Source organism: Haliotis cracherodii, unplaced genomic scaffold, assembly GCF_022045235.1.
Source record: "Haliotis cracherodii isolate W230 unplaced genomic scaffold, xgHalCrac1.p SCAF_3, whole genome shotgun sequence".
NCBI classification, from domain to species: Eukaryota; Metazoa; Mollusca; class Gastropoda; order Lepetellida; family Haliotidae; genus Haliotis; species Haliotis cracherodii.
Genome location: NW_027266286.1, coordinates 15,046,818 through 15,073,306, shown reverse-complemented (window position 1 = coordinate 15,073,306; position 26,489 = coordinate 15,046,818). Strand labels below are relative to the sequence as shown.

The 26,489-nt window shown below is 42.8% G+C and overlaps 1 protein-coding gene across 1 annotated transcript in view; it reads right to left on the bottom strand.

Annotated features, from left to right (window-relative positions):
- LOC139475993 (uncharacterized) overlaps positions 1-22,092 on the bottom strand; it is a 28,582-nt gene extending 6,490 nt beyond the window's left edge. Inside the window, exon 1 of the mRNA XM_071259216.1 lies at positions 21,965-22,092. Within this exon, the coding sequence (XP_071115317.1) occupies positions 21,965-22,019 (55 nt within the window). The 5' untranslated portion in view covers positions 22,020-22,092. The remainder of the gene's footprint in view (positions 1-21,964) is intronic.
- Between the last annotated feature and the right edge of the window lie 4,397 nt (positions 22,093-26,489).

The window sequence follows — 26,489 nt, the reverse complement described above, 5'->3', positions numbered from 1 at the left end:
ATCACCCGATTCTTTCATATTGGTAATGTTAATCTGTCATGGCATGAGGGATTAACTATTGTAATATGAAAGAATAAGGTGATCCTTAACTTTTTCATTTTTTCAATAGTCAACTTTCTCTTTATGTCGGGAGACCGCCTCCGTGGTCTTGTGGTAGAGCGTCCGCCCGGAGAGCGGAAGGTCCGGGGTTCGATCCCCGGCCTCGTCATACCAAAAGACGTTAAAAGATGGTACTTGTTGTTACCCTGTCTGGCGCTGTCTGGTGTACTAGACCGGACTGATGCCGATTTATAGTGCTAGCACACTGAGATACCATGCCGCAGTTTAACATGAATACCCCACTCAGACACAGTATACTGACTCCGAGCCGACCAGTCCTTGTTTTAGCACCTTAATGCCGAGCGCCAGACAGGGTAACAACAAGAACCATCTTTTCACGTCTTTTGGTATGACGAGGCCGGGGATCGAACCCCGGACCTTCCGCTCTCCGGGCGGACGCTCTACCACTAGACCACGGAGGCGGTCTGTTCACAGTGATGTTTGAGGCCTAGTGGTTACAGTGTTTGCTCGTCACGACGAAAGCACGGGTTCGATTCCCACATGGGTGAAACCCATTTCTGGTGTCCTGGTGAAAACTATTTCTGGTGTCCCCAGACGTAATATTGCTGGAACATTGCTTAAAGCGGCGTAAAATTATACCCATTCACATCGGAGGCTGTTGACATTGCTGTATTCGATTCTGTTATAAGTTCGATTCTATTTACAAGTAAACTCAAGAAAAATGGATCGATTTCAGTCCCATCAATCTGTCGGGTAATTTTCATAACAGTATGAAAAAGAACTTTCGTAACTTTGAAAGTTGACATTTCCATAAGGTAAATAGGTCAAACTTGGATGTGTAGGGACAGTTCTGGTAACTCACGATCAGACATTTCCATGTATCACTAACACAGACACATCAATTCCATTACATCCTGACATCAGACACAACTCTTGAAATAATGAAGCCTTTTTGAAAGAAATTAATCGTCATTGTGAGAGCCAGACGCTGTGCTGATAGAACCGCTACATACGTGGCAACCGATACTCCAGTGTCCACTTCACGCTAGACGTAGAAACAGTTCTATCCACACCGATTGTCGTTTTGATATATCAATCTGACCTTGACCAAATCCCAATAGCCCAAGTCATCAATTGTCCAGATATAGATGCTCTCGTTTGTTCGTTTGAAATCACGCGAGAGCTGAACATGACGAGATCCCTGCCTTTCCGTCTAAATGATTTCTTTGGTTTCACATGAAAAGCCGACCTTAATATAAAAATCGGCCCAACCCTTAAGTGTTTTACAAATGTATTGCATGATATATTGTGTTCTAATTCCGCATTTGTAAAGTTATTATCGATTCCGAAGTTGCACTTTTTGATGTAACCAAGTCACCGACGCCTTGACGAGTTGTGCCTTCCGTGAAAATGATTTTGCAATCAGGAAAGGCTGCAGCTTGGGAATCAAAAACATTATTTAATGAAAATTCGTCCTAGTTACAAAATTTCTTTGCCAAATGTGAGGAAAAGTATAATTCGAACTAGCTACCAAGTCTCTGTGTAAAACGTGAGTAGAAACCCCCTTGTCTAGGGCCTTCGTTAACGAGACTGAAAGACAGTGCTAACAATGGTACCGGTATGTGTGGGTCGATCTATCAATCTAACATTTCAATTAAGACCTTAATATCGCGTCGGGTCGTATCGCTCGGTCTGCTAACCAACTCAACCCTACATCTAAGGATGCAGTAACGAACTCATTATCCGACACGTAGATAATCGAGGGACATCAATTCTTTTAGCTGTCTGGGGTTGTTCATACACCAGCAATATAATTCTGGATACCCGCGCAGATCCAGGTTAGAATAGGTCTTCAGCAACCCATGCTTCCCATAAAAAGCGACTATGCCTGTCGTAACAGGCGACTAACAGGATCGGGTGGTCTGGCTCGCTGACTTGGTTGATGCATGTCATCGATCCCAATTGCGTGGATCGATGCTCATGATATTAATCACTGGATTGTCTGGTCCAGACTCGATTATTTACAGAGCGTCATGATATAGCTGGAATATTGGTGAGTGTGGCGTCAAACAAGAAACAAATAAACAAAACATGTATAATACAATACCGAACTCCCGTGGGGAATCCCGGCTAAAATGCTCCAGAAACCAATGTTTGTACGAGGCGACTACCTGGATTGGTGGTTGATAGCATGAAATCGTTCTGGGATGCGGGGACGTTGCTGATAATAGCAATCACTGGTTTGTCTGGTCGATAATTTACAGGTCATATAGCTTAAATATTGTGAGTACGGCGTTAAACACAAATTAAGTATTACGTACTGCACTTAAATGATATGTCTAATTAATTACGGTTTTGATCTTCAGGTGAGGTACGGTGAAATGGGGTTTAACGTCGCGTTCAAGATCATTGCACTTATATTGCGACGTGCATCCACGTGTGTGTGTGGCTACCGGACTAATGCCGATTTTATACTGCTAGCCCACTGAGACACCATGTCGCAGTTTAACATGAACGCCCCACTCAGTCCTTGTTTTAGCCCTTTAATGACGAGCGCCAGTCAGGGTAACAACAAGTAACATCTTTTAACGTCGTTTGGTAGGACGCTGCCGAGGATCGAACCCAAGACTTTCCGCTCTCCGGGCGGACTCTCTACCACTAGACCACGGAGGCGGTCGTTTATTATCTTCAGGGAATATCCAGGTAGGTGAATATGTCACGCTGTTACGTACAGTGTCGTTATAACACATTTGTCTGTCTCACGCAGGACGTTAGTTGAACGGTTAGTGAGAGAGTGAGTTTGGATTAACGCCGCTTTTTCAGCTTGTCAGCTTAAAGTACATGGTCAATACTTCATAGGTTTGTATACACTGCTTTCCCTCGTCATTAGTGAATACACAGTAATTACGGTCGCCGTGCGGTGTAATTGTGACACGTGTCTAATTTCAGTCGCGTAATGAAGACCACGGAAGTCAAATGAGCTGTACTCCGTGCACGGACTTTGTGCGAACCCTACCGTTGTCTAATACTGAAGCAATGTGTAGAGTTGATGGCCAGAAGATGATGGCAGATGTTCCACGAGAAATGTTGTTGTTGTCTGAGATCTTATTAGTCTGAGCACGTGCTGCTTCCTCTTGCTGGAACCTGGCCGTGGTTGGATTCGTTGATTGGAAATAGCGACGACATCACTAAGCGGCTGTATGTATCCGGGACAATTGAGTGAGTATGGTTTTACGCCGCTTTAAGCAATATTACAGCAATATCACGGCAGCGACACCCGAAATGGGTTAACACATTGTACCCATGTGGGGAATCGAACCCTGGTCTTTGGCGGGACGAGCGTACACTTCAACCACTGGGATACCCTACCGCCCCCAGGGATAATGGAGGCATACAGTATACAAGCCCGTGAAGTAGTAACGATGCACAGAGTGAGAGGCGATGCTTCAGAGACAGAGTGTCGGTGTTTACCATGGGGTTAACAAGTTTTAACCTCGTGGGTTTAAGCACGACACGTCAGGGATCATAATCAGGGCCAGTCTTGGATTCGAACCACAGACCAGAGGATCTAGGGGACACCTGCTCATCGCATTGTGATGGTTTAAGTCATCTTGAAATATTGATTAATAATTTCTGATATTATGGGTTTAGGGGTCAATCGAATTTTCCTATTTTCTCGAAAATTCACCTGCACAAATTGAAAACACACCCGTAACTGCAATTTCGACATACACAACGGAAGAGTGAGTGTGTGCATTTTGTTTAACGTCGCTTTGAACAGTATTCAAGTTACATCACGTGTGTCAGCTTCATGTGGGAGTAAAGCCCGAAGTGATGCAGGTCGTTAGAAATCTGACCAACCTAGAAACATAATCACGGCGAACAGGGTTTCTAACCACGATAATATGTTCCTGGCGTGCCCAAGGGACGCAACTCTGCACGGCGAATTGCGGCGCCTAATACCCCGTTCAGATTCACGACATTTACTCACGTAAGTGATTTGACACGTGAGTGACTATACATACGCGGGTACATGTACATTCACATAAACACTGACAAAGGTGTAAATAAAGTATGTCAATGGGATACGACACACATATTCACCAGCCTGATTACGGCTTTCAACTTCCAACATGAAGAGGCTGTTTTCCAATCAAAGTCGAATGAGAAGAGAATTAGCCAACACAAATCTTCGCATCAACCAACATGTGTTTTATCTTTCTGTACACAACTTTTTGACTCCCCGAAATCCAAAGAAGACATTGTCCGCCCAGCTCTTGGTGTCTGCATAAAAGTTGGTATTGCTGTATACTGAATAGTGTTAACTTCAGAATAAAGAAATGTTGCCATTTTGTTTGATGTTCACAAATCAGATGTTTTGATAAGATCATCCTCTGGCGTTGGCCAAAGTGTTAACATGACATCATATGCAGACAGGTCAAATTTGCATGTATGTAAATTTACATTTGCGCCTGCTCCAGACACACATCGAGTCAAGGTGTTCACATGACAAGTATAAAAATGTGAAGAAATTTGATGTGCAATAAGTACGTGGCATGTAAAAGAATACAATGGAGTGTACCATTATGTCAAAGATGGAGATCCGGGGTATAATCGGTCTTCGGCAACCCATGCATGACGTATAGAGGCGACTATGCCTAACGGCGACTAACGGGATCGAGTGGTCAGGCTCGCTGACTTGGTTCATGCATGTCATCGTATCCCAATTGCGTGGATCCATGCTCATGATGTCAATCACTGGATTGTCTGGTCCAGGGTCGATTATTTACAGACCGCCGTCATATAGCTGGAAAATTGCTGAGTGCGGCGTTAAACAACAAACAAACAAACAAACATGTGAACAGCGTATAAGAGTATGGGCTTCCAGTGGACTCGCAAAACTAAAGAAGCCACCAAACTCTTTCAGAACGTATGGAGAGAGCAGTTATTTGCATCTTCTTCAACTACAAATGAAACTCCGATTACACCAGCATTACCAAAGTAAACCCTAACAGAAAAGAATGAAAACGCCAAAGATTTTCTGAACAAGGTTCTCGCTGTGTTGCAGGCAAATGTCAGAAGGTAATTGAGGCCCAAGACGCGAGGATGTCGGATAGAGAGAACAATGGATGTGTTGAGTGTAGCAAATCATATCTCTGTGACGCTTTGTTCTGTGCGAAGTACGTTGAAATTAAATATTTGTTCGGGAATATTACCCGTACATTATTTACACCGCACATGTTTAAAAGGGTTCTCCCACTTCTTGCTTCTTGGATCAAGAATCGTCAACAGAACAGCCTGACAAATATATATGGTGGTTGCCTAACACATATGTACTCGAATATATATAACTCGCTGTACAGAGTTGCGTCCCTTGGGCGCGCCAGAAACCTATGATTGTGGGTTCGAATCCCGGTTCGCCCCAATTATGTTTCTAGGTTTGTCAGCACCATACCCGTGCTCGTGGGTTTCACCGAAGTGGTAAACGTCTGAGACCTGAATCACTTCGGGCTTTCCTCCCGCATTAAGCTGTCATGTCGTGATATAACTGAATACTGTTAAAAGCAGCGTTAAACCCAACTCACCCCCTCACTCACTCACTCACTCACTCCCACACTCACTCACTCGAGTCACATTGTTGACACCTTCTCCACATACCAATCATTGACCTGTTGTTGGTTGAGTTGTTTTATTAGTCGCATTGATATTGAGTCACATTTTTGGCTAGGGGTCGGCAGTCGTATTAATGTAGAGACGCATTAATTTCCAGATTTACAGTATCTATATTGATGGCCGTAGGTTAGGAGCCATGTACAGTGAATTCTCGTCAGTGTTTATGTCAAAGCAAAGAGATGCAGAAGTTATACGTTTACCATATTTGTGAAATATACGAGTGCGGGTATGGTGCTGTCAGCAAATTGCATTCGTCACCACTCGCCCCTTTCCGTATTTGGCCGTTAATGTATAGTGTAAGGTAGTTACATCCTTATGAACTAAGACGGAATCAAATTGGAGCATCGGCTCCTCTCGAACTCTGCGTAACTCGATGTGTTCGCGATGTCCTCATGGACTCAAATCATATGTTATTTTATATGATGTAGAAGGCTAAATATTTCTCTAATAACATCACTTATACCATGCCAAGATAGCCTAGGCATACACTGTTTGTTTGTCTGTTTGTTGTTTAACGCCACACGCAATATTCCAACTATATGGCGGCGGTCTGTAAATAATCGAATCTAGACCTGGCAACCCAGTGATTGACATCATGAGCATCGATCTACGCAATTGGGATACGATGACATGCATGAACCAAGTCAGCGAGCCTGACCACCCGATCTGTTACGACAAGCATTGGTAGCTGATCATGAAGATCTATTCTAACCCAATAGCTTCACGAGACGGGCATACAATGAACCATTCTGACCATTGTGTGTTATCATGGACTTATATTTATAAGGAAATCGTAAACCTTCCGGCCTTTGGCGAGATTCCACTGTATCCCCATTTGTCAACTGACGTCGAATCAGGTGTCAGAAGACCTGCACTGAACACCACATGATTAGAACCGTGAGACAAGCACGCACTGAACAAAGCTCTCTATCATCATCACACGGCGGCATCAGGTGTCCACCTAGACTAACATTCAGTCTCTGAAATCTTATATTACACAATATCCTTCTTGACTCTAAAAATATATAAAAAATTCCACGTGCTGATTTCAGAATAGAGCTAGCTTGAGCTGGCTAGACTTGCTTTTGTATGCATTTCTAGATTATTTTTTTTCATAAAATAAATATATTCCACGGTCATGGTGCAGGACTAGTGTCCACCATTTGTTCCTGAATCTAGCATATAGAACCATGCCTTGTGGGGGAGGGCGTCGCTGACAGGCAAACTATACTCAAAGACAAAAGTAACTTATCATATATATGTATATAACTAAATAATAGTAACAATAATAATTATGATGGTGTGGCCCTTCTGACCATAAAAAATCCATGGTTGTTTGTTTGTTTGTTTGTTTCCATACAAATATTTATCTTTCTAACGATACCGAATTATCAATGTCAACCTGGTGACAACTTGCAATAAAACACGTCTAGCCAAGGTTTATGACAGCTTCAGTAGTTACACTTCCTAATAATATTTTAAAACAGAAAGTAGTTATGCTCAGCTAGGTAATCCTGTCTTGTTTGTTATTCCAGCAAAATGACGAGACAATCCAGTGATTGACTTCAAGAGCCTCGATATATGCATCATCCAAGGCAGCGAGCCAAACCACACGACCCCGTCAGTCGCCTCTTACGACAAGTATGGGCGACTGAAGGCAACTTCAAAACCCGATCTTCATGGGTATCTGTGCCTATAACAAACTGGGGCTGATGTTGATTGAAATTGTCAGATATTCATGACAACTTGTGCGAAGGACGCTGACATTTAATATGCAAACTTACAATTTGAAAATGTTCAATATATTTAAATTTAAATTCAAATCTTGAGCAAGCCGACAGATCCATCTTGAGCCCAAACAGTAAATCTTCAGTAAATAGAAAATATGTGATAAAAAATTATAATCAAGAAACTGGTTATAGTACCCTTAGTTTTACTTTTGATTATATATTCATCAAGTCAGACTTCCTATTCATTGTAAACACCAGAAACGTGCCGGTTTTAACGAGTTGACACAGCGACGTTCAGGTCTGCATGAACATGAGCCATCATCAACAGGAGCGCCGCACCGGAGAAATAATTTATGAATTCATAGAGCGGAGGATTAGGCAGACTAGAAATGGCCTCCCCTTAATCAAAATACAATCACCCAATGAGTTGCTTATTTCTACTTTCAGTAATAAGGTGGATCAGCTAGGGACTTGCTGCCAATGCTAGGACGACCCGACGTCATTACAAGGTGTGAGTCTAGACGGGTCTTAAGGGAGCCGACACGCATGTGTCAAACACGCAGTCTAAGAGAGAGAGTGAGGTTGGATTCCTCTTTTAGCAATATTCAAGCAATGTTACAAAGAATGGGCTTCACACATGCATTATACCCATGCGGGGAATCGGGGGGCGGTCGGGTAGCCTAGTGGTTAAAGCGTTCGCTCGTCACGCCGAAGACCCGGGTTCGATTCCCGACATGGGTACATTGTGTGAAGCCCATTTGTAGTGTCCCCCGCCGTGATATTGCTGGAATATTGCTAAAAGCGGCGTAAAACCTCACTCACTCACTCATGCGGGGAATCGAACCCAGGCATTCCCCGTGACGAGTAAATGCTTTAACCACAAGGCTAAATCACTACCAATATATTGTAAGATCCAGTGAAATAATGAAAAAAAAGTAGCTGTCATTACGTCCTCAAAATTATCATCGAAACCTGATAAGTTTAATATTCAAGTTGAATTCTACCAAACAGTTATTTTCATTCCCCCATTAGAAGTCTAAAGAGGTTTGACCCTACTACACATTACCCTTACATGAGGTTATGCTGGCAAGCGGTTTGTTGTGTTCATTAGCAAGGAGCATAATCAGTCTGCCGAGCAGAGTGTTTATAAAAGTGGAATATAAACTAGAAACAAGTAGCATGTGCTTGAACTGTGTGGTCGAGCAGGGTGTTTATAAAAGTGGAATATAAACTGGAAACAAATAGCATATGTGCTTGCACTGTGTGGCCGAGCAGAGTGTTTTTAAAGTGGAATATAAACTGGAAACAAATAGCATGTGCTTGCACTGTGTGGCCGAGCAGAGTGTTGATAAAAGTGGAATATAAACTAGAAACAAATAGCATGTGCTTGCACTGTGTGGCCGAGCAGAGTGTTTATAAAAGTGGAATATGAACAAATAGCAAAAAGTCACAACGAATAAGAAAGGTTTAATAAGTCTTTGCTTTTGTTCAGGAACTAGCATTACATCAGCACTGTGACGAGTCAAAGCATGAGCGAGCGGGTTTACGTCACAGATATATTAGGCTTCTCGCTGCAAAGTACATAATAAAATACAATGTTATATTAGGAAATGAATGTGTTTTCGTTGCCTGATAGGACAGGACATCTAATCACCATGTGTTCCTCTCTTTCTTGACAGGACATCAAATCACCACGTGTTCCTCTCTTTCCTGACAGGACATCAAATCACCATATGTTCTCTGGCCTGACGGGACATCATATCACCATGTGTTCTCCTCTGGCCTGACGGGACATCGAATCACCATGTGTTCTCCTCTGGCCTGACGGGACATCAAATCACCATGTGTTCTCCTCTGGCCTGACGGGACATCAAATCACCATGTGTTCTCTTCTGGCCTGACGGGACATCAAATCACCATGTGTTCTCCTCTGGCCTGACGGGACATCAAATCACCATGTGTTCTCTTCTGGCCTGACGGGACATCAAATCACCAAATGTTACTTTCTTTCCTGACAGGACATTTAGCTCAGCGATGTCCATCACAAGCCAAGTTAAACGTTTGACAGTTCGTAAATCAGCCAACAGTCCACGTTTAATCCACGCGGTTAGCGTTGTCAGGAATGGACCGAATAATTCTCAATTAATTCCTTTTACAAAGGCTGTTCCTTTAGGTATGGAATATGTTGGTTCATCCACATTCAAGGTTTCTGTCAATACCCCCTTTGGGGGCTTACACGGTGACAAGGAAGACGTGCCAGAGGGAAGCGCTGTGACACAGCGATGTGAGAAGTAATGAAATGTCCCTCACACGGGGGCCGTTAAGCCCGTTAAATGTCAATATTGTCGGGGTTGCAAGTACAGCATAGGCGAAAAACGATGAATATTTATTTTCTAGGAAATTGAATATTACAATGGAATAAAAGAAGTGTAGCGACAGACATCGACATTATGCCAAATAGTTAATGTTTTAGCTGCTACTGTTTATTCCATCAGAGAGTAGAACATATCCGCTGGGTATCTGATGTGAGCGAACGCTTGAACCACTAGGCTACCCTGTCGCTCATATACGTTCCAGTGATTAAATATTTCGACATGTCGTACAGTATAAAACACATGCACTGACTGTAAGGTAGAACGCTTTCGCTATTTTTTTTCACCACAGATTTACAATGAAATATACATCAGACAACTACATGAGTGCAAGCAAGCCTACGATAACTAATATTGACCTTTGATGGCAAAGGTGAGGTGAGGTGAAATTGGGTTTAAAGTCGCGTCCAAGATTATTGCACTTATATAGCGACGTGCAGCACGTGTGTGTGTGGCTGCTTGTACTAGTCCGGACTGATGGCGATTTATAGTGCTAGCACACTGAGATACCAGTTTAACATGAACCCCGGACCTTCCGCTCTCCGGGCGGACGCTCTACCACTAGACCACGGAGGCGGTTGAAAATCAGTGACGACACCAGGTGTTCGCGAAAAGGGTAGTCTTGGCCTGCTCTACAGGCAGCACCCGCCACTTTCATTAAAAATAGTAGGTAAGTATTTGTTTGTGGCATAACGCCGCACTCAGCAATACTCTTGCCATATGACGGTGGCTTGTAAACAGTTGAGTCTTGCATGGAAAACAATCGGTGACGGATTGACGTTAGGATGAACGTTTCGCCGTTACTGTGATCACTCTTAATGAGGAAATATTTTCACTTGAAATATTTTCTCTTCATCCTATCTAATAAATATCAGTAAGAAATTGTTATGGAGAACAACATGCACTGACCTTATAAACGCATGCTATCAACACTGATGAAAATATTTCAAGAAAACCCTCATTTATCCGTGCACTCAAAAGAATCCACTCGTCCGATGGTAGATGACAAGACGGTGGAACCACGAATACGTACATACACCCGAAACACAAGTGTTAACACGTGAGGTGTCCCCCAGGGCATGTGACTTAGTTCACAAGTGCCTCTGTTCACCCAGCAGGGAAGGGGTACCCGATATGTGAAGTGGATATAAAAACCTTCTAGAGCCGCTGGGCATCTTGGGTTGTATACTCCCCAGGGAGTTGAGAATGATAACTGGAATGCAAACGGACCCTCTGGTCGGGGAACAAATAAAACCGCATTTGAGCAGATACTTAATACGGTATAAAAACGTGTAGTTTAAAAAAACCCACAATAATCTACCTGAAGAAATATGTTATGTTAACTATCAAGTGGACATTACAGACACCTACCCGATTGTACCGCGAGTCCGAGGAGAGTCGAGAGCACCAGGAGATGTACATCCGTGCTCATTGTGCTGCTGATGGAGTGAGACAGCAAGGGAACACACACGAGGCTGTCACCCTGCTTCAAGGTATCGATCAGCTCCCGTAACGAACGTGGTGCTCTGTGGTCAGGCACTGGACCGCCTATCACCACACTACATGCAACACCTGGTGTCGGGATCACGCGAGGGTAAAGGTCACCACCGCGACAGTTCCCGAAGAGGTGCGTGAGTTTGTTGTTTAACGCCGCACTCAGCAATATCCCAGCTGTATGACAGTGGTTTGTAAATAATCGAGTCTGGACCAGACAACCCAGTGATTGACATCATGAGCATCGATCCACGCAACTGGGATCAGTGACATGCATCAACCCAATCAGCGAGCCTGACCACCCGATCCCGTTAGTCGCCTCTCACGACAAGCATAGTCGCCTTTTACGACAAGCATGGGTTGCTGAAGACCTATTCTAACCCGGATCTTCACGTGTCCCAGGGAACGAGAATGATAACTTGAATGCAAACGTATCCACTGGTCGGGAAACAAATAAAACCGCATTTGAGCATTTGGTACCTGGGTATCTGTGGTAAATAGATGTATTATATACTGAACAACATAAGTTCCTGTGACATTGAATAAGATTTAATCCAAAGTTAATTTTTTTACCAAATCTGAAACAATTTCGGTTTGCAACAGATAAAAGACTCCTGTAAGTGTTCAAATGGTTTCATTTGCCATACTGACTTCAGAAAATGCGTGATTTCATATAAAAAACACATGAACATGCCAAAATGTCAATTTACAAATGAATAGCGTGTGTGTCCACCTCTGGTTGCGATGCAAGCAACACAAATTCGGCTCATGGAATGGACCTGGCGTCGCACAAAGTCCTGTGGGATATCTGCTGGAGCATGTTTCGTAGTTCCTGGAGTGTCTGTGGAACACGTAGTTGACGTCGAAGGCGCCGATCAATCTCATTTCCACATGTGCTCGATTGGTGAGAGATCAGGGGAGCGAGCCGGCCAGGAGATGACATTCACGTTGTTTTGTTGAAGAGAATCCTGAACAAGTCGAGCAATATCAGGCCGGGCGTTGTGATGTTGGAAGGTAATGCCTGGACCATGACGACGCAAAAACGGTAGAACAACAGGGCTGATGATCCATTGAGATTTTCCTCTACCACTATCAAACGGGTCCTCTGTCTTGCTGTAATCCCAACCGTACCATAACGTTGCCGCCCCCGAACCGATCTTCTTCCATGACACAATGATTGACGTAACGTTCACCTCGACGTCGGTACACTCGAATCCTTCCATCGCTGTGGCTGAGTTGAAAACGAGACTCGTCAGTGAATAGAACTTGTCCCCACTGCATGGTCGTCAAGGGTGGACGCTGTCTGCACCACTGTAGACGTGCTTGACAGTGGTTTCCTGTCAAAATTGGACGTCTGGTGGGTCTTCTGGCAATAATTCCTGCACATCTGAGGCGGCGACGTACGGTTTGTGAAGATATTCGTCGAAGGCCAGGGCTGCTTCTTGCAGTCACTGTTGCTGGCTGGAATCTATTTCGTAGGTGTGTTGTTCGAATCCAGTTGTCTTGTCGATTATTGGTTACGCGTGGCCTGCCACTCCGAGGATGGTCTCTGACTCCATTCGTCTGTTGCCAACATTGCCATAAACACCATATGGTGTTTCTGTGGACGTTAAATTGTCTTGCAACATCACGTTGACTCCATCCTGCTTCAATCATACCAATGGCTCGCAGACGCTCATTTTCGGACAGGCGTGGCATTTCGTAATGTTGAATTATTGCGTAATTTTGTTGTTTTTCTGAGTGGTGGTTGTCAGCACGATGCTAAACAATGCATATGGAATCCCGTTAACGCACATGTTTTTTATACCCATTCTTGGGTAGTGAAATGCATGGGGCTTGCATAAAAGTCAACTTTTGCATGGAATGCATGCTTTTCTGTAGCAGTTGCGTTTTTGTGACTTGATTCCTTACATGTACTACAATATTGCAAACCAAACTTTACTTGTTTGCAAAAAACACTAAAATATTGTGTCGAGGAACTTGTGTTGTTGAGTATATAACGTAATAATAATAACGTGGTTTAGTTCGTAAGCTGACGACATTTCGGATTAAGACAGATGCTTCTGTCATGTGTTTGAATCATAAAAAAACAACTTTTATTTTGAACTTTTTTCTCAATTACACTGTTTTTGGACAGTTTGGCGTTGGTAGTTTTCCTTGATTGTCTTCATGATATTTACGGATCTGCCGAGAGCGAACATCAAACTCAAACAACATGTAATGATTAGGTGACTGTCAAGTGTAGGAGAAAGTCTACAAATAGCATTATGACGTTCCTGCTTGTGACAATATGACCTCGCTCCACCGATCAATGTACATTCCAATTACATTCTCAGCTCCCTGGGGAGTATACAATACATGTAGTATAGATGTCCCTCCTGAAATTAAGGCGAACTGCAAATCACCGAATCACACCCATAAACGGTCACATGAAACATGTTTTTTTTCTTCTGTTTTTGCCCTCAAATGATATTTCCCATATTAAAAAACACTCGTGATGAATCCTCTATGTAATGTTTATCCAGCTGTTTATCGGAACCGTACCGTGCTCGTGGGTTTCACCATGGTGGTAAACGTCTAAGACGTTTGGGCTTTCCTCCCACTTCAAGCTGACCGTACAATGTGTGGTGCCCATTTCTGGTGTCCCCCGCCGTGATATTGCTGGAATATTGCTAAAAGCGGCGTAAAACCATACCCTCACTCACTCACTCACTCACTCACTCACTCAAGCTGACCGACCGTGATATAACTGGAACACAGTTCAAATCACTCACTCACTCACTCATGCTTGCCGCAAAAGGCGACTATGCTTGTCGTAACGGGATCAGGTGGTCAGACTCGCTGACTTTTTTAGTTGATGCATGTCATCGCATCCCGATTGCGTGGATCGATGCTCATGATGTCAATCACTGGATCGTCTGGTCCAGATTCGATCATTTACAGACCGCCGTCATAAAGCTGGAATATTGGTGAGTGTTGCGTTCAACAACAAACAAACAAACAAACAAACAAACACACACACTCACTCATACCGCCCGGGGGCTTCGTAAGCATAAGCGAGTGACGTCACAGTTCCCAACCCCAGCCAGATCATGGGGTCAGGCTGATAATTGAGTGTAGGCCATGTCAACCAGGTATTGATTGCATTGGGAGAAATTTTATTTCTAAAATAGAATTTAAATCACATGTGTGGAAACAGCAATCTTAAACTACCGTCATTATTCGACGTTATTCTTGAGGGATATTACATACAATGAACCCAACTACAAGATGTCGGCCAACATGATTATAGAAGAGTTACGGCCGCGTCGGGGTTAGCCTGTCTCACAGTCCCTGGACTAAATTATTTCCTCTTCTGCATAACTCTTTATACTGCAATGCTATAGCTAAATGAAGCATGTCTAGATTTCCCACAAGTTCTGAATCTCCCATCTCATTGAGTCTCCTTTTCAATTTAAATGCAGTTATTTGTTTTTTTTGTCAAAATTATATATATATATTCAGAGACTTAGCGTTAGTCTGCTCGGGCCTCTATGCCAGTAGATCTGACAGTAGAGTAGTTTGTGACTAGATAGACAGAATGACCTCCATCAGTGTTTGGGAGACCTCAACAAGCGAGACCTCGCCCTAAATGTTCCCAGACGATTTCAAGGTGGTCATTAGCGGTACATGTTTATTCACTGACTTTTCCATCGCGTGCCTGCGGTGCTGAGTGGTCTGGTATATCTACAGAATCAACTCCTCGGGGCCACTTCCGGTATACATCGCTCGATCATCATCGGAAGCAAGATGCCCTGCACGAGGGTACAAAATCAGCCGTAGGCATAGCTAAGACCACAACAAGTGTATTATATGTTCAACTGATTCAACTTGGGGCTTATGGCCGCTTTAAACATCACTTCGGTCACATCATGGCGTGTCTAATTGGGAGGAGAAAAATGGTCATTGGGGATTCCGGTTTAGAATGCTCTAGAAAAGGTTCCCAGCACCCTGTGGTGATCTATACGTGACAAAACCCGTGTTATTCCGGGACAAGCCGAATAGCGCATTCGTGACAAACTCGTGTTATTCTGGGACAAGCCCAATAGCGACTCGTGCCCCATTCGTGACCAACTCGTTATTCCGGGACAAGCCGAATAGCGCATTCGTGACCAACTCGTGTTATTCCGGGACAAGCCGAATAGCGCATTCGTGACCAACTCGTGTTATTCCGGGACAAGCCGAACAGCTTCAGGTTACGGAAAGGGGGGAGTGGTGACGAATGATGGTGATCGTTCGATTAAATGGATCCGGTTCGGTGATTTGGTTGATATTGTGTCGTCTTTCCCGACGGTTTTGGATGTTGCTTATACTATCAAACACTGGTTTGTCAGATCAAAACTCGCTATTTAAAAGCCGCTGTCATAGATTTGGATCAGTGCTGAGTGTTATGTTTATGAACAACAAACAAAACGAAAGTCTCTGTACGGCCTCGCAAAAAGAGACCATAAACTAATATATTTCTGACAATTCACATCTTATCAGTTTAATACAAAACGTTAACGTCGAAGAACAATCAATCTCGATCACCTGCCAAAACAGATTCCAGTGGGCGCAAAAGACAAAATAGCGTCGAAAAACACATGAATGGATCACTGAAAATCAGTGATGACACCAGGTGTTCGTCAATGTCCAGCTCTTATCGGAAGCACCCGTCACTAAGAAATATCAATAGCTGACAAGAGCACATATCAAAGTTTCGAAGAGTTATTAACTCGAAGCCTTGGGGAGTTGGAGTTTATAATACATCGCGTTTTACGGACTTCGAAACTTTAATAGACTCAAAAGCCGATGTCCTGACCATACGAATACAGCGTCTTAAAAATAGATCCAGTTAACTGAGTGGGAGCGACTGTGGTTCCTAAATCATCAATCTAACAAAAATGCTATCGTGGCCATTTCCATCTTCCCGAAGCAAGGGAGTTAACTGACTGTACTTTTGTAGTCAGTTAACACCTTTGCCTCGAGAAGATGGGCCGTTCCAAGAAGACATCAAATTTTTTCCGTAACCATACTTTTGAGAAAATTCTAAAGAACTTTGTTGTAGTCTATACAATTATTCTTACGTTAGAGCATGTGAACCTCTCGTTTTTCTCCTTGGTAGGGATCTAAACAGTTGCTGGGGGCACATGTGGCCCAGTCGTCTAAGGCGCCGCAATTCGCTGTGCAGTGTTGCGTCCCTTGGGCACGCCAGAAACCTATGCTTGTGGGTTCGAATCCCCATATTATGTTTCTAGGTTTGTCAGCAACATGCCCGTGCTCGTGGGTTTCACCGAAGTGGTAAACGTCTGAGACCTGCATCATTTCGGGCTTTCCTCCCACATTAAAGTGACACGCCGTGATATAACTGGAATACTGTTAAAAGCGGCGTTAAACCCAACTCACTCACTCACTCACTAAACCGTTGCTTGATATAATACGCTGTCTGCCTTAAGCTTGCACTGTGGTCGATCACTTAAAGTTGTTTAATTTGCAAGAGGGATTTGGGTTATACAATATGCAGGTTGTACGTTTACGTGTACATTTAAACCTCGTTTTCCCGGACTGCACCTTTGAGTGAGTGAGTATTGTTTTACGACGCCTTTAGCAATATTCCAGCAATACCACTAGAAATCGTCTTCACATATTGTACCCATGTAGGGAATCAAACCGGGTGCTTGGCGGGACGAACTAACGCTTTAACCACTAGGCTACCCAACCGTCCTACCACTTAACAAATGTCCGGATCATCCTATGGTTATTACCGAACAAGGGGCGGTCGGGTAGCCTAGTGGTTAAAGAGCTGGCTCGTCACGCCGAAGACCCGGGTTCGATTCCCGACATGTGTACAATGTGTGAACCCCATTTCTGGATAACCACGCCGTGACTTTGCTGGAATGTTGCTAAAAGCGGCGTAAAACAATACTCACTCACTCACTATTACCGAACAATTACCTTAATATGAAATGGGAGAGCTATGCTTAAAGAGCCAATGGTATCGCCGGCTATAGCTTGTACTGTAATAGTCTCACGAAACAAAAGCTGGATCCAGTCTCATGTAGCTTATTCAGATGGGTATTATTTAGGTAATTGATACCCGAGGTTTCATTTGAGACAGCCGTCGTTATCAGCGTGATAATTTAACAATGGATGAGGTTGTATATCTTAGTAGCAGCCGAGATGTCTAGTTTATTGAATGCAGGATGTCCTACTGAAGAGAACCGCTTCATCAAAATGAACAAATATCTTTATCCTTCCGGCTGAGTATCGTGGTGTCCGAATTTTGTGACATTTTGAAACCACATGACGTCAATGTCAGGGATTAACCAGTCTCGATTATCTGCCGAACAGATTTTATTGGGCGTAATAGGCAAAATATACGTATGGACCACTGAAAATCAGTGATGACACCAGGTGTTCACGATAAGGGTAAGAAACGTATTCTATTCGTATACCTTATTAGTCCGCATAACGGCTACAATTTCCATTTCACGATTTCGACCAATAAGATTGTGGTTAAATCGCATTAGTTTTACAATTGTAATTAGAGGTCAAAGAAAGCAATTTCATGCCAATTGGGATGTTGAATTATAAAGAAAATCGGTAACAATCAAGACAGAAGCTGAAAGAAATCACATTTTCCTGAAAGCCAGCAACATTCACTCTAAACATTTTACAATCTTCTCCGAGCTGATAATAAAACCCTGATGCAGACTGCCAGATCCCAGTGAACCAAACAAAGCGATAAAGAAAGATTGTTTCTTCCCGGAGTTAACTGATTGGCAGGGAAGAAAAAGTGGTGTCCCTGCGGAACTGTCACCTCGTATATGAGGCCTCTTTTATGAGGTCTTGCCGCTTGAGAAGAACCGGAAACGAGCTGAGAGCGCTATTAGCCCCAATCTACTCACAAGATCACACGCGAGAAGTGTGTGCGTGTGAGATTTCAAATGATACGCCGAACGTGTTTGTACCGATTGAGAAGCTTTTTCAAGTTCATTGGTGACCTGATTCCACAAATACGTCATCTGAAGACATGTCTTTCAAGATGCTGGATTAATACTACTGTATGAAACTCCTAGCAAATTAATTAGTGTCAATTACTATATCAAGACAACGCGGAAAAGGTAACATTATTGGGTGTTTGTTGTAGAAGAAATATGTTATGCTAAATATCAAGTGGTTGGTTGGTTGGTTTGTTGTTTAACGCCGCACTCACCAAAATTCCAGCTATATGACGGCGGTCTGTAAACAATCGAGTATGGACCAGACAATCCAGTGATTGACATCATGAACATCAGTCCACGCAATTGGAAAACCAAGTCATCGAGCCTGACCACCCGATCCCGTTAGTCGCCTTTTACGACGAGCATAGTTGCTGAAGACCTGAAGACCGAGGCAAGAGAGTTAACTGACTTTAAAAGTCCAGTTTCCACCCTTGCCGAACTTGGCTGGAATTCCTGGGCTCGATCGTAGCGCCACCAGTGGCTATTACGAGTTATGTCCATTCTATGCCTCTCCAATGTGGACCAATCAGATTCCACATTTCGTATCACTTGCATTTGCTTCAAACAAAATGGTGGCGCCCAGGCAAGACGATCTGATCAACCATCAAGATCTATTTTGTGATAAAAAGGTTCTTACTTCGCGAAGTACATCAAATCACGTGAGCACCTTGATAAAAAACATGAAATGATTTGGAAAATATCTGTTGACAACGAGTTAGCGATGCACATGCTTTGCAAATCCTGTAATCGACCGAACTCTGCATGACAGTTTACGAACCGGATTTCGATTTCGGTGCGCTATTTTGATTGGACTATGCATAGACTCGTTAGTCCAGCCAAAATGTAACTCCATAATCCCAGCCTAGTTCGGCAAGGGTGGAAACTGGACTTTTATAGTCAGTTAACTCTCTTGCCTCGGGATGATGGTTCTACCCCGGATCTTCACGGGTCAGATCAAGGTAACAACACATAAAACCTCTTAATAGGATGGATAGAAATTTAAATCACCAATAAAGGTATTCTAAATTTGAATATTTAAAAATAATAATTAAATTTAAAATGATTTAAAATATATAATATATAAACATAATTAACCCTCTCACTGGTCAAGGCAAGCTGTGGAGCACGGATGACAGAGACGACGAAAACCGGAATTTGCAGTGCAGAGTTGCGGGCCTTTGTTGTGCCAGAAACCTATATCGTCGTTGGTTTGAATCCCAGATTTGCCACGATATATTCGTGGTCTGTTAGCACCATACCATGTTCATGGGTTTCGCCAAAGTGGTAAATGTCGAAGACCTGAATCACTTCAGGCTTTCTTGACAAACTACGCTGACACGCTGTGGTAAAACTGACATGCTGGCCAGGACGGCACTGAACCACTACACTCTACCTCAATAAGAATGTCAACTTCGCCTCTAGCTACACCGCAGGTACCTGGTGTCTGACGGTCAATATCTGCCTGAAGAATCTGCCCCGGAGAGGACAATTATTTCTCCGAAACCCCCTGATGCGGAAGAATATCTGAACTCTGCGGGGAAGGTATAGATTCCCTGGGCGAAGTCGGCGTTTGAGACATGATTTTATTGAGCACCTGCCAACATGACGCCTAAACTAGGGTCTGTCTCTTCAATTAAACCTAAATAACCCAGAGCGTTTCCGAAAATGCGCTCGGCTGATGTAGCAAAGTGAGGCAATTCGTGAGGACATTGTTTTCAACTTTCTCCATCAGATTCGGAGAGTACTTAAGGCGGAAGGGAGATTGAAGATGGTTTAGATTATTGATTTGTTGTTTTTTGCAAAATGGAAAGAGGCAATGCGACAGTAGTTTTTTGCGTGAATGTTCTCTTAAATGTTATGATATTTGTTTTACATTAAAATGTGTCCTAAAACCGCGAAGATACGGGCAGAATAGGACTTCAGCAACCCATGCTTGTCGTAAGAGGCGATTAACGGGATCGGGTGGTCAGGCTCGCAGACGCATTTGGTCGATGCATGTCATCTTATCCCAAATGCGTTGAATGATGCTCATGATGTCAGTCACGGTATTGTCTGACCGAGACTCGAATATTTACAGACCGCCGTCAGATAGCTTGAATATTGCTGAGTGCGGCGTTAAATAACAAACAAACAAACACAATACGTTTTAAGCAAATGGAAAGTGACATATACACGTGGAAGTAAAGCAGTACCCCGATTTCACCACAGAACACCTTCCATGAACATTTCACGACTGGGAAGGACGAGAAATCTGGATGTCTGCCCTCTGACGTCTTCATGGACATGGTGAAGGATTTGGTTGGTTGGTTGGTTTGTTGTTTAACGCCGCACTCACCAATATACCAGCTATATATGACGGCGGTCTGTAAATAATCGAGTCTGGACCAGACAATCCAGTGATTGATATCATGAGCATCGATCCACCCAATTGGGATCGATGACATGCATCAACCAAGTCAGCGAGCCTGACCACTCGATCCCGTTAGTCGCCTTTTACGACAAGCATAGTCACCTTTTACGGCAAGCATGGGTTGCTGAAGGCCTATTCTACCCCGGAATCTCCACGGGTCCATGGTGAAGGAGACCATTTTTAGTATAAGTGAGTTTTGTTCAACGCCGCTTTGATGAGAGTCAGGTCTTACACGTTTATGGCTTTGGTGGAACCAGCGAGCACGGGTATGGTGCTGACAAACCTAGAACCACAATTAGGGATTCGAACCCAATATCCAAGGTTACTCCCGCGCCAAACTTCAAACCAAACTCACCCACTAAATTTTTTGTCATATGTTTGCCTTTCGTAAGTCCCTTATGTAGGGTCAATGGTGTCCAGAGAAATACTGAACTCGGGTTATGCCAATATAAACATTAGACATTGTGCCAAAGTTGGCCCAGCGTATATGTGCCACCAGAGGTTTCTGCCCACTGTGTACTTGCAAAGTACCCATCTTGTATACATTCGATACATGTTGTAGGTGATAGGGTGTACTTAAACTAAGCTACACTGTCTTGGCGTGGCAGACAACCAGTCCAACAAAACAAATGGATTCGAAAAACGTGGCAGTCTGTCACTATGCCAACCTTTCCTTGTGTGTATAAAAGACAGAATATTTTGTCAGTCAACGCTTCAAGACAAACATTTTTTTCACCCCCGGAAGGAGGAGGAGGCAAACACGTTTTGTAGACCCACACACATATTTGTTTCAGAGCATCCAGCATGTTTCGCGTGTGTGTAAAACATAAGGCCAGATGTGTTGTTTAGTATATGTATGTTTATGCCTCGGCAAATCTTTGTCGTCTATCAGGGACGTTAAAACCTACAGCGTTTCTAGTTTTCAGAATCACTGTTAGATATAAATAAATATATATGTGTTTTGGTTATAAAAAATGCTTCTTGTTCCCTTAAATGAATAAACCTCACAGACTCTTGACTATATTTAACCGCCCAGCCACAAGCTATCGCAGCCTCTCAAATGCGAAAAATCAATATAACAAAAACCTACTTCACAGAAATACTTGATGTGCATGAAAATACATATGTATGCAATGATCAGGCAGTGATTTAAAAAATAAACCATCAACATAAGAATTAAAATAATTCAAAACGTTAACATACCAGCGCGGGCACCAACTACGGACGCGATGACCAGCAACATCGTCCACGTCGTCATTGTCGTGGACGTGGATGTGTTTCAAATATAACGACCCTGTGATAGGATTAAGACTCCTCAGTCCTTCTTCCAATCACTGATTACACTTGGCGGCGAAGACGCGGGACAAAATTGAATTAACGGTTGGATGTGAGAAAGTTCTCTCCTGCTTGCCAAGTCGAGGCAGATTTACGACTCATATATTGGGTTTCTTCAAAGAAAAAATGTGTTTGGGATTCTGTGCGCTATCTGTTTTGATCTATTTCATTTTTTATCGATTATCTTTGACTTGTTCGTACGTTGTCATTGTTTATGCTGAAGCGTTATTGCCAGTTGTGCGAACAGATAGGCGATAATTACGCTAGTTAAGATGTTTGTGTACAACGGTACATCATAGAAATACTGGTGGAATATTGATTATGTGTAGAAGGTTTTTGAATAATGTTCCTAACCAAGAGATAAACTTGCTATATTTTCAATTAGAGCTGTGTTACCTGTTGAACTGACGGCGCTATATTGAATTAAAACCGTACGCGGTATAATGAGGAAGCGGCATTGCATAGTTGACTCCATTGTTTTTAGTAGTTTGTCCGTTAGAATTAAGGAAACACTGACAATAGCATTTTAACAAAAATAATTCCCTGAATACATTCAAGCATTGTCTTGTTCACGTCTATATATCTTTGCCTGCGTAAGAAGATTTGAGAGTGTTGAGCAGAGATACGAGGGTGGGTGAAATATTCTTAACTAACTAGGGAGGATGTATAATACGCCCGAAACATCTGCCATGTATTAAGGGGCGGACCATTGGATAGTTAGGACGAGGCCCGGGTTTTGGGGTAGAGTCGTGTTTTGTTTTTCTTCTTTGTTAGAGGCTAGATTTCTTTTCTTCATAAAAGAGATCAGATTCGTTTTTACTTCGCACTTCAAATTCAACATAAGGAAAGAATGTTATACTTTTCTCACTGTTTACTGAAACAGTACAGATATAGGTGATTCTAAATCAGAACACTGACAATTGCAGTATAAGAAAGCATTTTTATATCATAAAAGACAACACCATGTGCAGCAAAAGCCCAGTGTGCAGTTTTCTTCAGACTGACAGAAAACTGGTAAACTTGGCATGTTTGTACTCACATCGGCTTGAGGAATGTACTCTTCAATTAATAAGATTGTGGACGATGGGCATAAATAGCATAACTAAACTGACGAAGAAACGTTACCAAACTGAAATCTGGACACACTGGGTCCAAACTCCGAATAGTGTTACAAGATGGTTGAGAATCAATCGCCCAAACACAACCAAAACAATTTGTTGGGTAATTCCCGTGCTTCAGTATCAAGATCAGTGGAACTTGAGTTTGAAATAAAACTTTGGCTTCACTTACAGCATGCCGACCTACAAAGATATTGGTGTAAAAGTGAGTGAGTGAGTGAGTGATTATGGTTTTACGCAGCTTTTAGCAATATTCCAGCAATATCACGGAGGGGGACACCAGAAATTGGCTTCACACATTGTACCCATGTCGGGAATCGAACCCGGATCTTCGGCGTGACGAGCGAACGCTTTAACCACTAGGCTACCCGACCGCCCGTTGTATAAAAGGAACGACGTACTGTTCATACACACACAAACCCTTGGACAGCAGCACGCTAAGATTAACGCTACAACTGAAAGAACAAGCTGTTGGTCTTATAAATCAAGGAGAAACGCGTGATTCACGAGTTTTGGCAGTAGACGAATGATAGTCACCAGGCGCATAGCCTGATTCAGGGAGACTGGGCGAACAGAGACAGGCCTAGGAGGGGCAGACCTCAGGTCACCAGGCACATGGCCTGATACAGGCAGACTGGGTGAACAGAGAAAGGCCTAGGAGGGGCAGACCTCAGGTCACCAGGCACATGGCCTGATACAGGCAGACTGGGTGAACAGAGAAAGGCCTAGGAGGGGCAGACCTCAGGTCACCAGGCACATGGCCTGATACAGGCAGACTGGGTGAACAGAGACAGGCCTAGGAGGGGCAGACCTCCGGTCACCACCACCCAGGAAACGTTACATGCGTGTCCCCAATCTGAGGAGTGATAGTATCACTGTGACGTCATCAGCTGAGACGGTCATCCTGTCAGTCGCTGGACCGTGGGTCATCATGCTGCTATCAACCTGCAGGTCATACAATCACAGGCGACTTCTCTATAGTTGACAATAACAACCTTCGTCAGTTATTCAAATATGGACCAAAATATCGTGAACAGTTCCTACCAATTGGGATCACAACTTTAAAATCATGATGGATGCTGTGGAAGCATATGCCAGTAAACAGGCCAAAGAGAAGAGGTACCTGTTGAATGTCTCTCAGCTTGGGTCAGTGCGTGATGTTGTCATTGGTAGAATGCACAAACTTAGAAAGAGAAAACGGAATTGGAATAAACCCATTCTCTCCCAACCAGCTGTCACCCAAAGCCTGGCTGCCCCACATGAAAAGTTTGTTGTTGTTGTTCCCTCTGACAAGGCCTCAAATAACATAACCAGTATTTATAAGCATCACTTCATCAATTGTTTCATCAAAGAACTTGGTATAAATGATATGTCAAATAATGCTCCATATAAAGCCAGTGTGTTAACTGAGGAAGAAATCTGTGAAAAACACGTATCAGTACCATCAACCTTTAAACTAACTCTAAAACCTGAAGACATGTCCATTCCTCTCTCTTTTGTACTGGATTCCAAAGCTCCATAAAAAGTCCGTACAAAAAGAGATATATTGCTTAACCATAATCCTTAATACAATCAAGGAAGGAATTTCTTTATATTCACAAAAGGTATTTGAGACATTGGAACTAATACTTCTAATAGTTCTCAAAAACTCAAAGGATTTATTTTAATTGTGCATTCTCAGAAAAGAACCAATTTCAATTACGTCAAAATATTTGATGTTTCAACTTCTTAAACCACTACATTAAAATGACAAACAAGGAAAAACTTCATTCCTTGATCCAGGAGGCTTTTGTTACAAAACATAGTGACCACAGATACAGCTACGTATCTATCTTAAGTTTACTGAAAAAACGATATGTGAGTTGCAGGACTCCCTCACTGATAACATCTATGTATAATTTGGGGTAAGACATTTAGGCAAGAAGTAGGCATCCCTATGGGCACCAATTATGCTCCCCTTCTTGCGAATCTGTTTCTTTATGCATGTGAAACTGAATTTCTGCTTGGATTGACAAAGTCAAACAAGGTAATTTAGCCAAGAAGATTAACTTAAGCCTCAGTATAGAGATGATCAGATTTCGTTTAATAACCATCAAATAGCCAATTTCTTCCACTGATTTACCCTCCTGAACTAGAAATAAAGGTGACCAGTAAGACCGTCTCATCTGTTTCATATTTTAGATCTATGCATAAAGTTCAGAGCGACAACACACTTTCCACAAGACTGTAAGACAAGAGGGATGACTTCAAGTTTCCAATAGTCAACTTTCCCATCATGTCGAGCAATATTCTAGCAGCTCCAGCCTTTGGTGCTGAGATTTCATAAATTTTGAGATACAATAGAGCATGCTTTTTCTTTCAAGATTTCAAAGAACGTCAAACGACTCTTGCTCGGAAGTTGTTTTATCAAGCTCACAACAATCAACGCCTCAGTTAAGCTTTCAAAAAGTTTTATGGTAGACCTGTGGAGGACATGTCTAAATTTGACGTTTCAGTGATAAAAATTATGTCCGATGCAATTCCCTATTTTGACATGTACCATATGTTCCCATGGTTTTTTTTCAGGTGAACAATTGACTTGCCCTTGCATGTGTTTGTTATGGATGCCACCGGTGAAACCTGGTATTACAACTATTTTAAAGTGAATCATAAACATTTTCTTATGACATGGTCGGATATACTGTCAGTCACGCTCGATGTCAAAGTTTATGCATTGCCCACGAAATTGCGGTCATGTCTTCATGACTTTTTCAAGAAGATGGAAGCTGAGTTTTTTATTAAACAAACATTATGAACTGTGTTTTTTCATGTAAAAGATTCCACCACTAAGTACACTACTTTCCATGCTTACATGCTGCAACTGAAACATTAAACCAAATACGCAACCATACAGCATATTTCTCCAAAGGCCCTCCATGCAGACATCGTGTCAACTTTAGGAGATGATCTTTCTTCCTTTGCTACTGTTACGATTTGGGCACTGGCAGCTGAGTCAAATACGGGAAGTGAGATCAAGAAGGTCTTCGGCATCCATCACTGAGAAACATCTTGATAAAATACAGTACATGATCATGGATGCTCGACGACTCACCACACGGCACATAGCCAATAAAGCAAGTAATTTTCATGAGAGAGTTGAGAACATTCTCAGGAATGAACCGAACATGACAAAAGTTTCAGTACGCTGGCTTCCAAGGTTCCTGACTCCTGATCGCAAACGCTTTAGGTTCAAAATTTGAATGTAGAATGGAGGTTGTTTTGAAGCAGATTCGCTT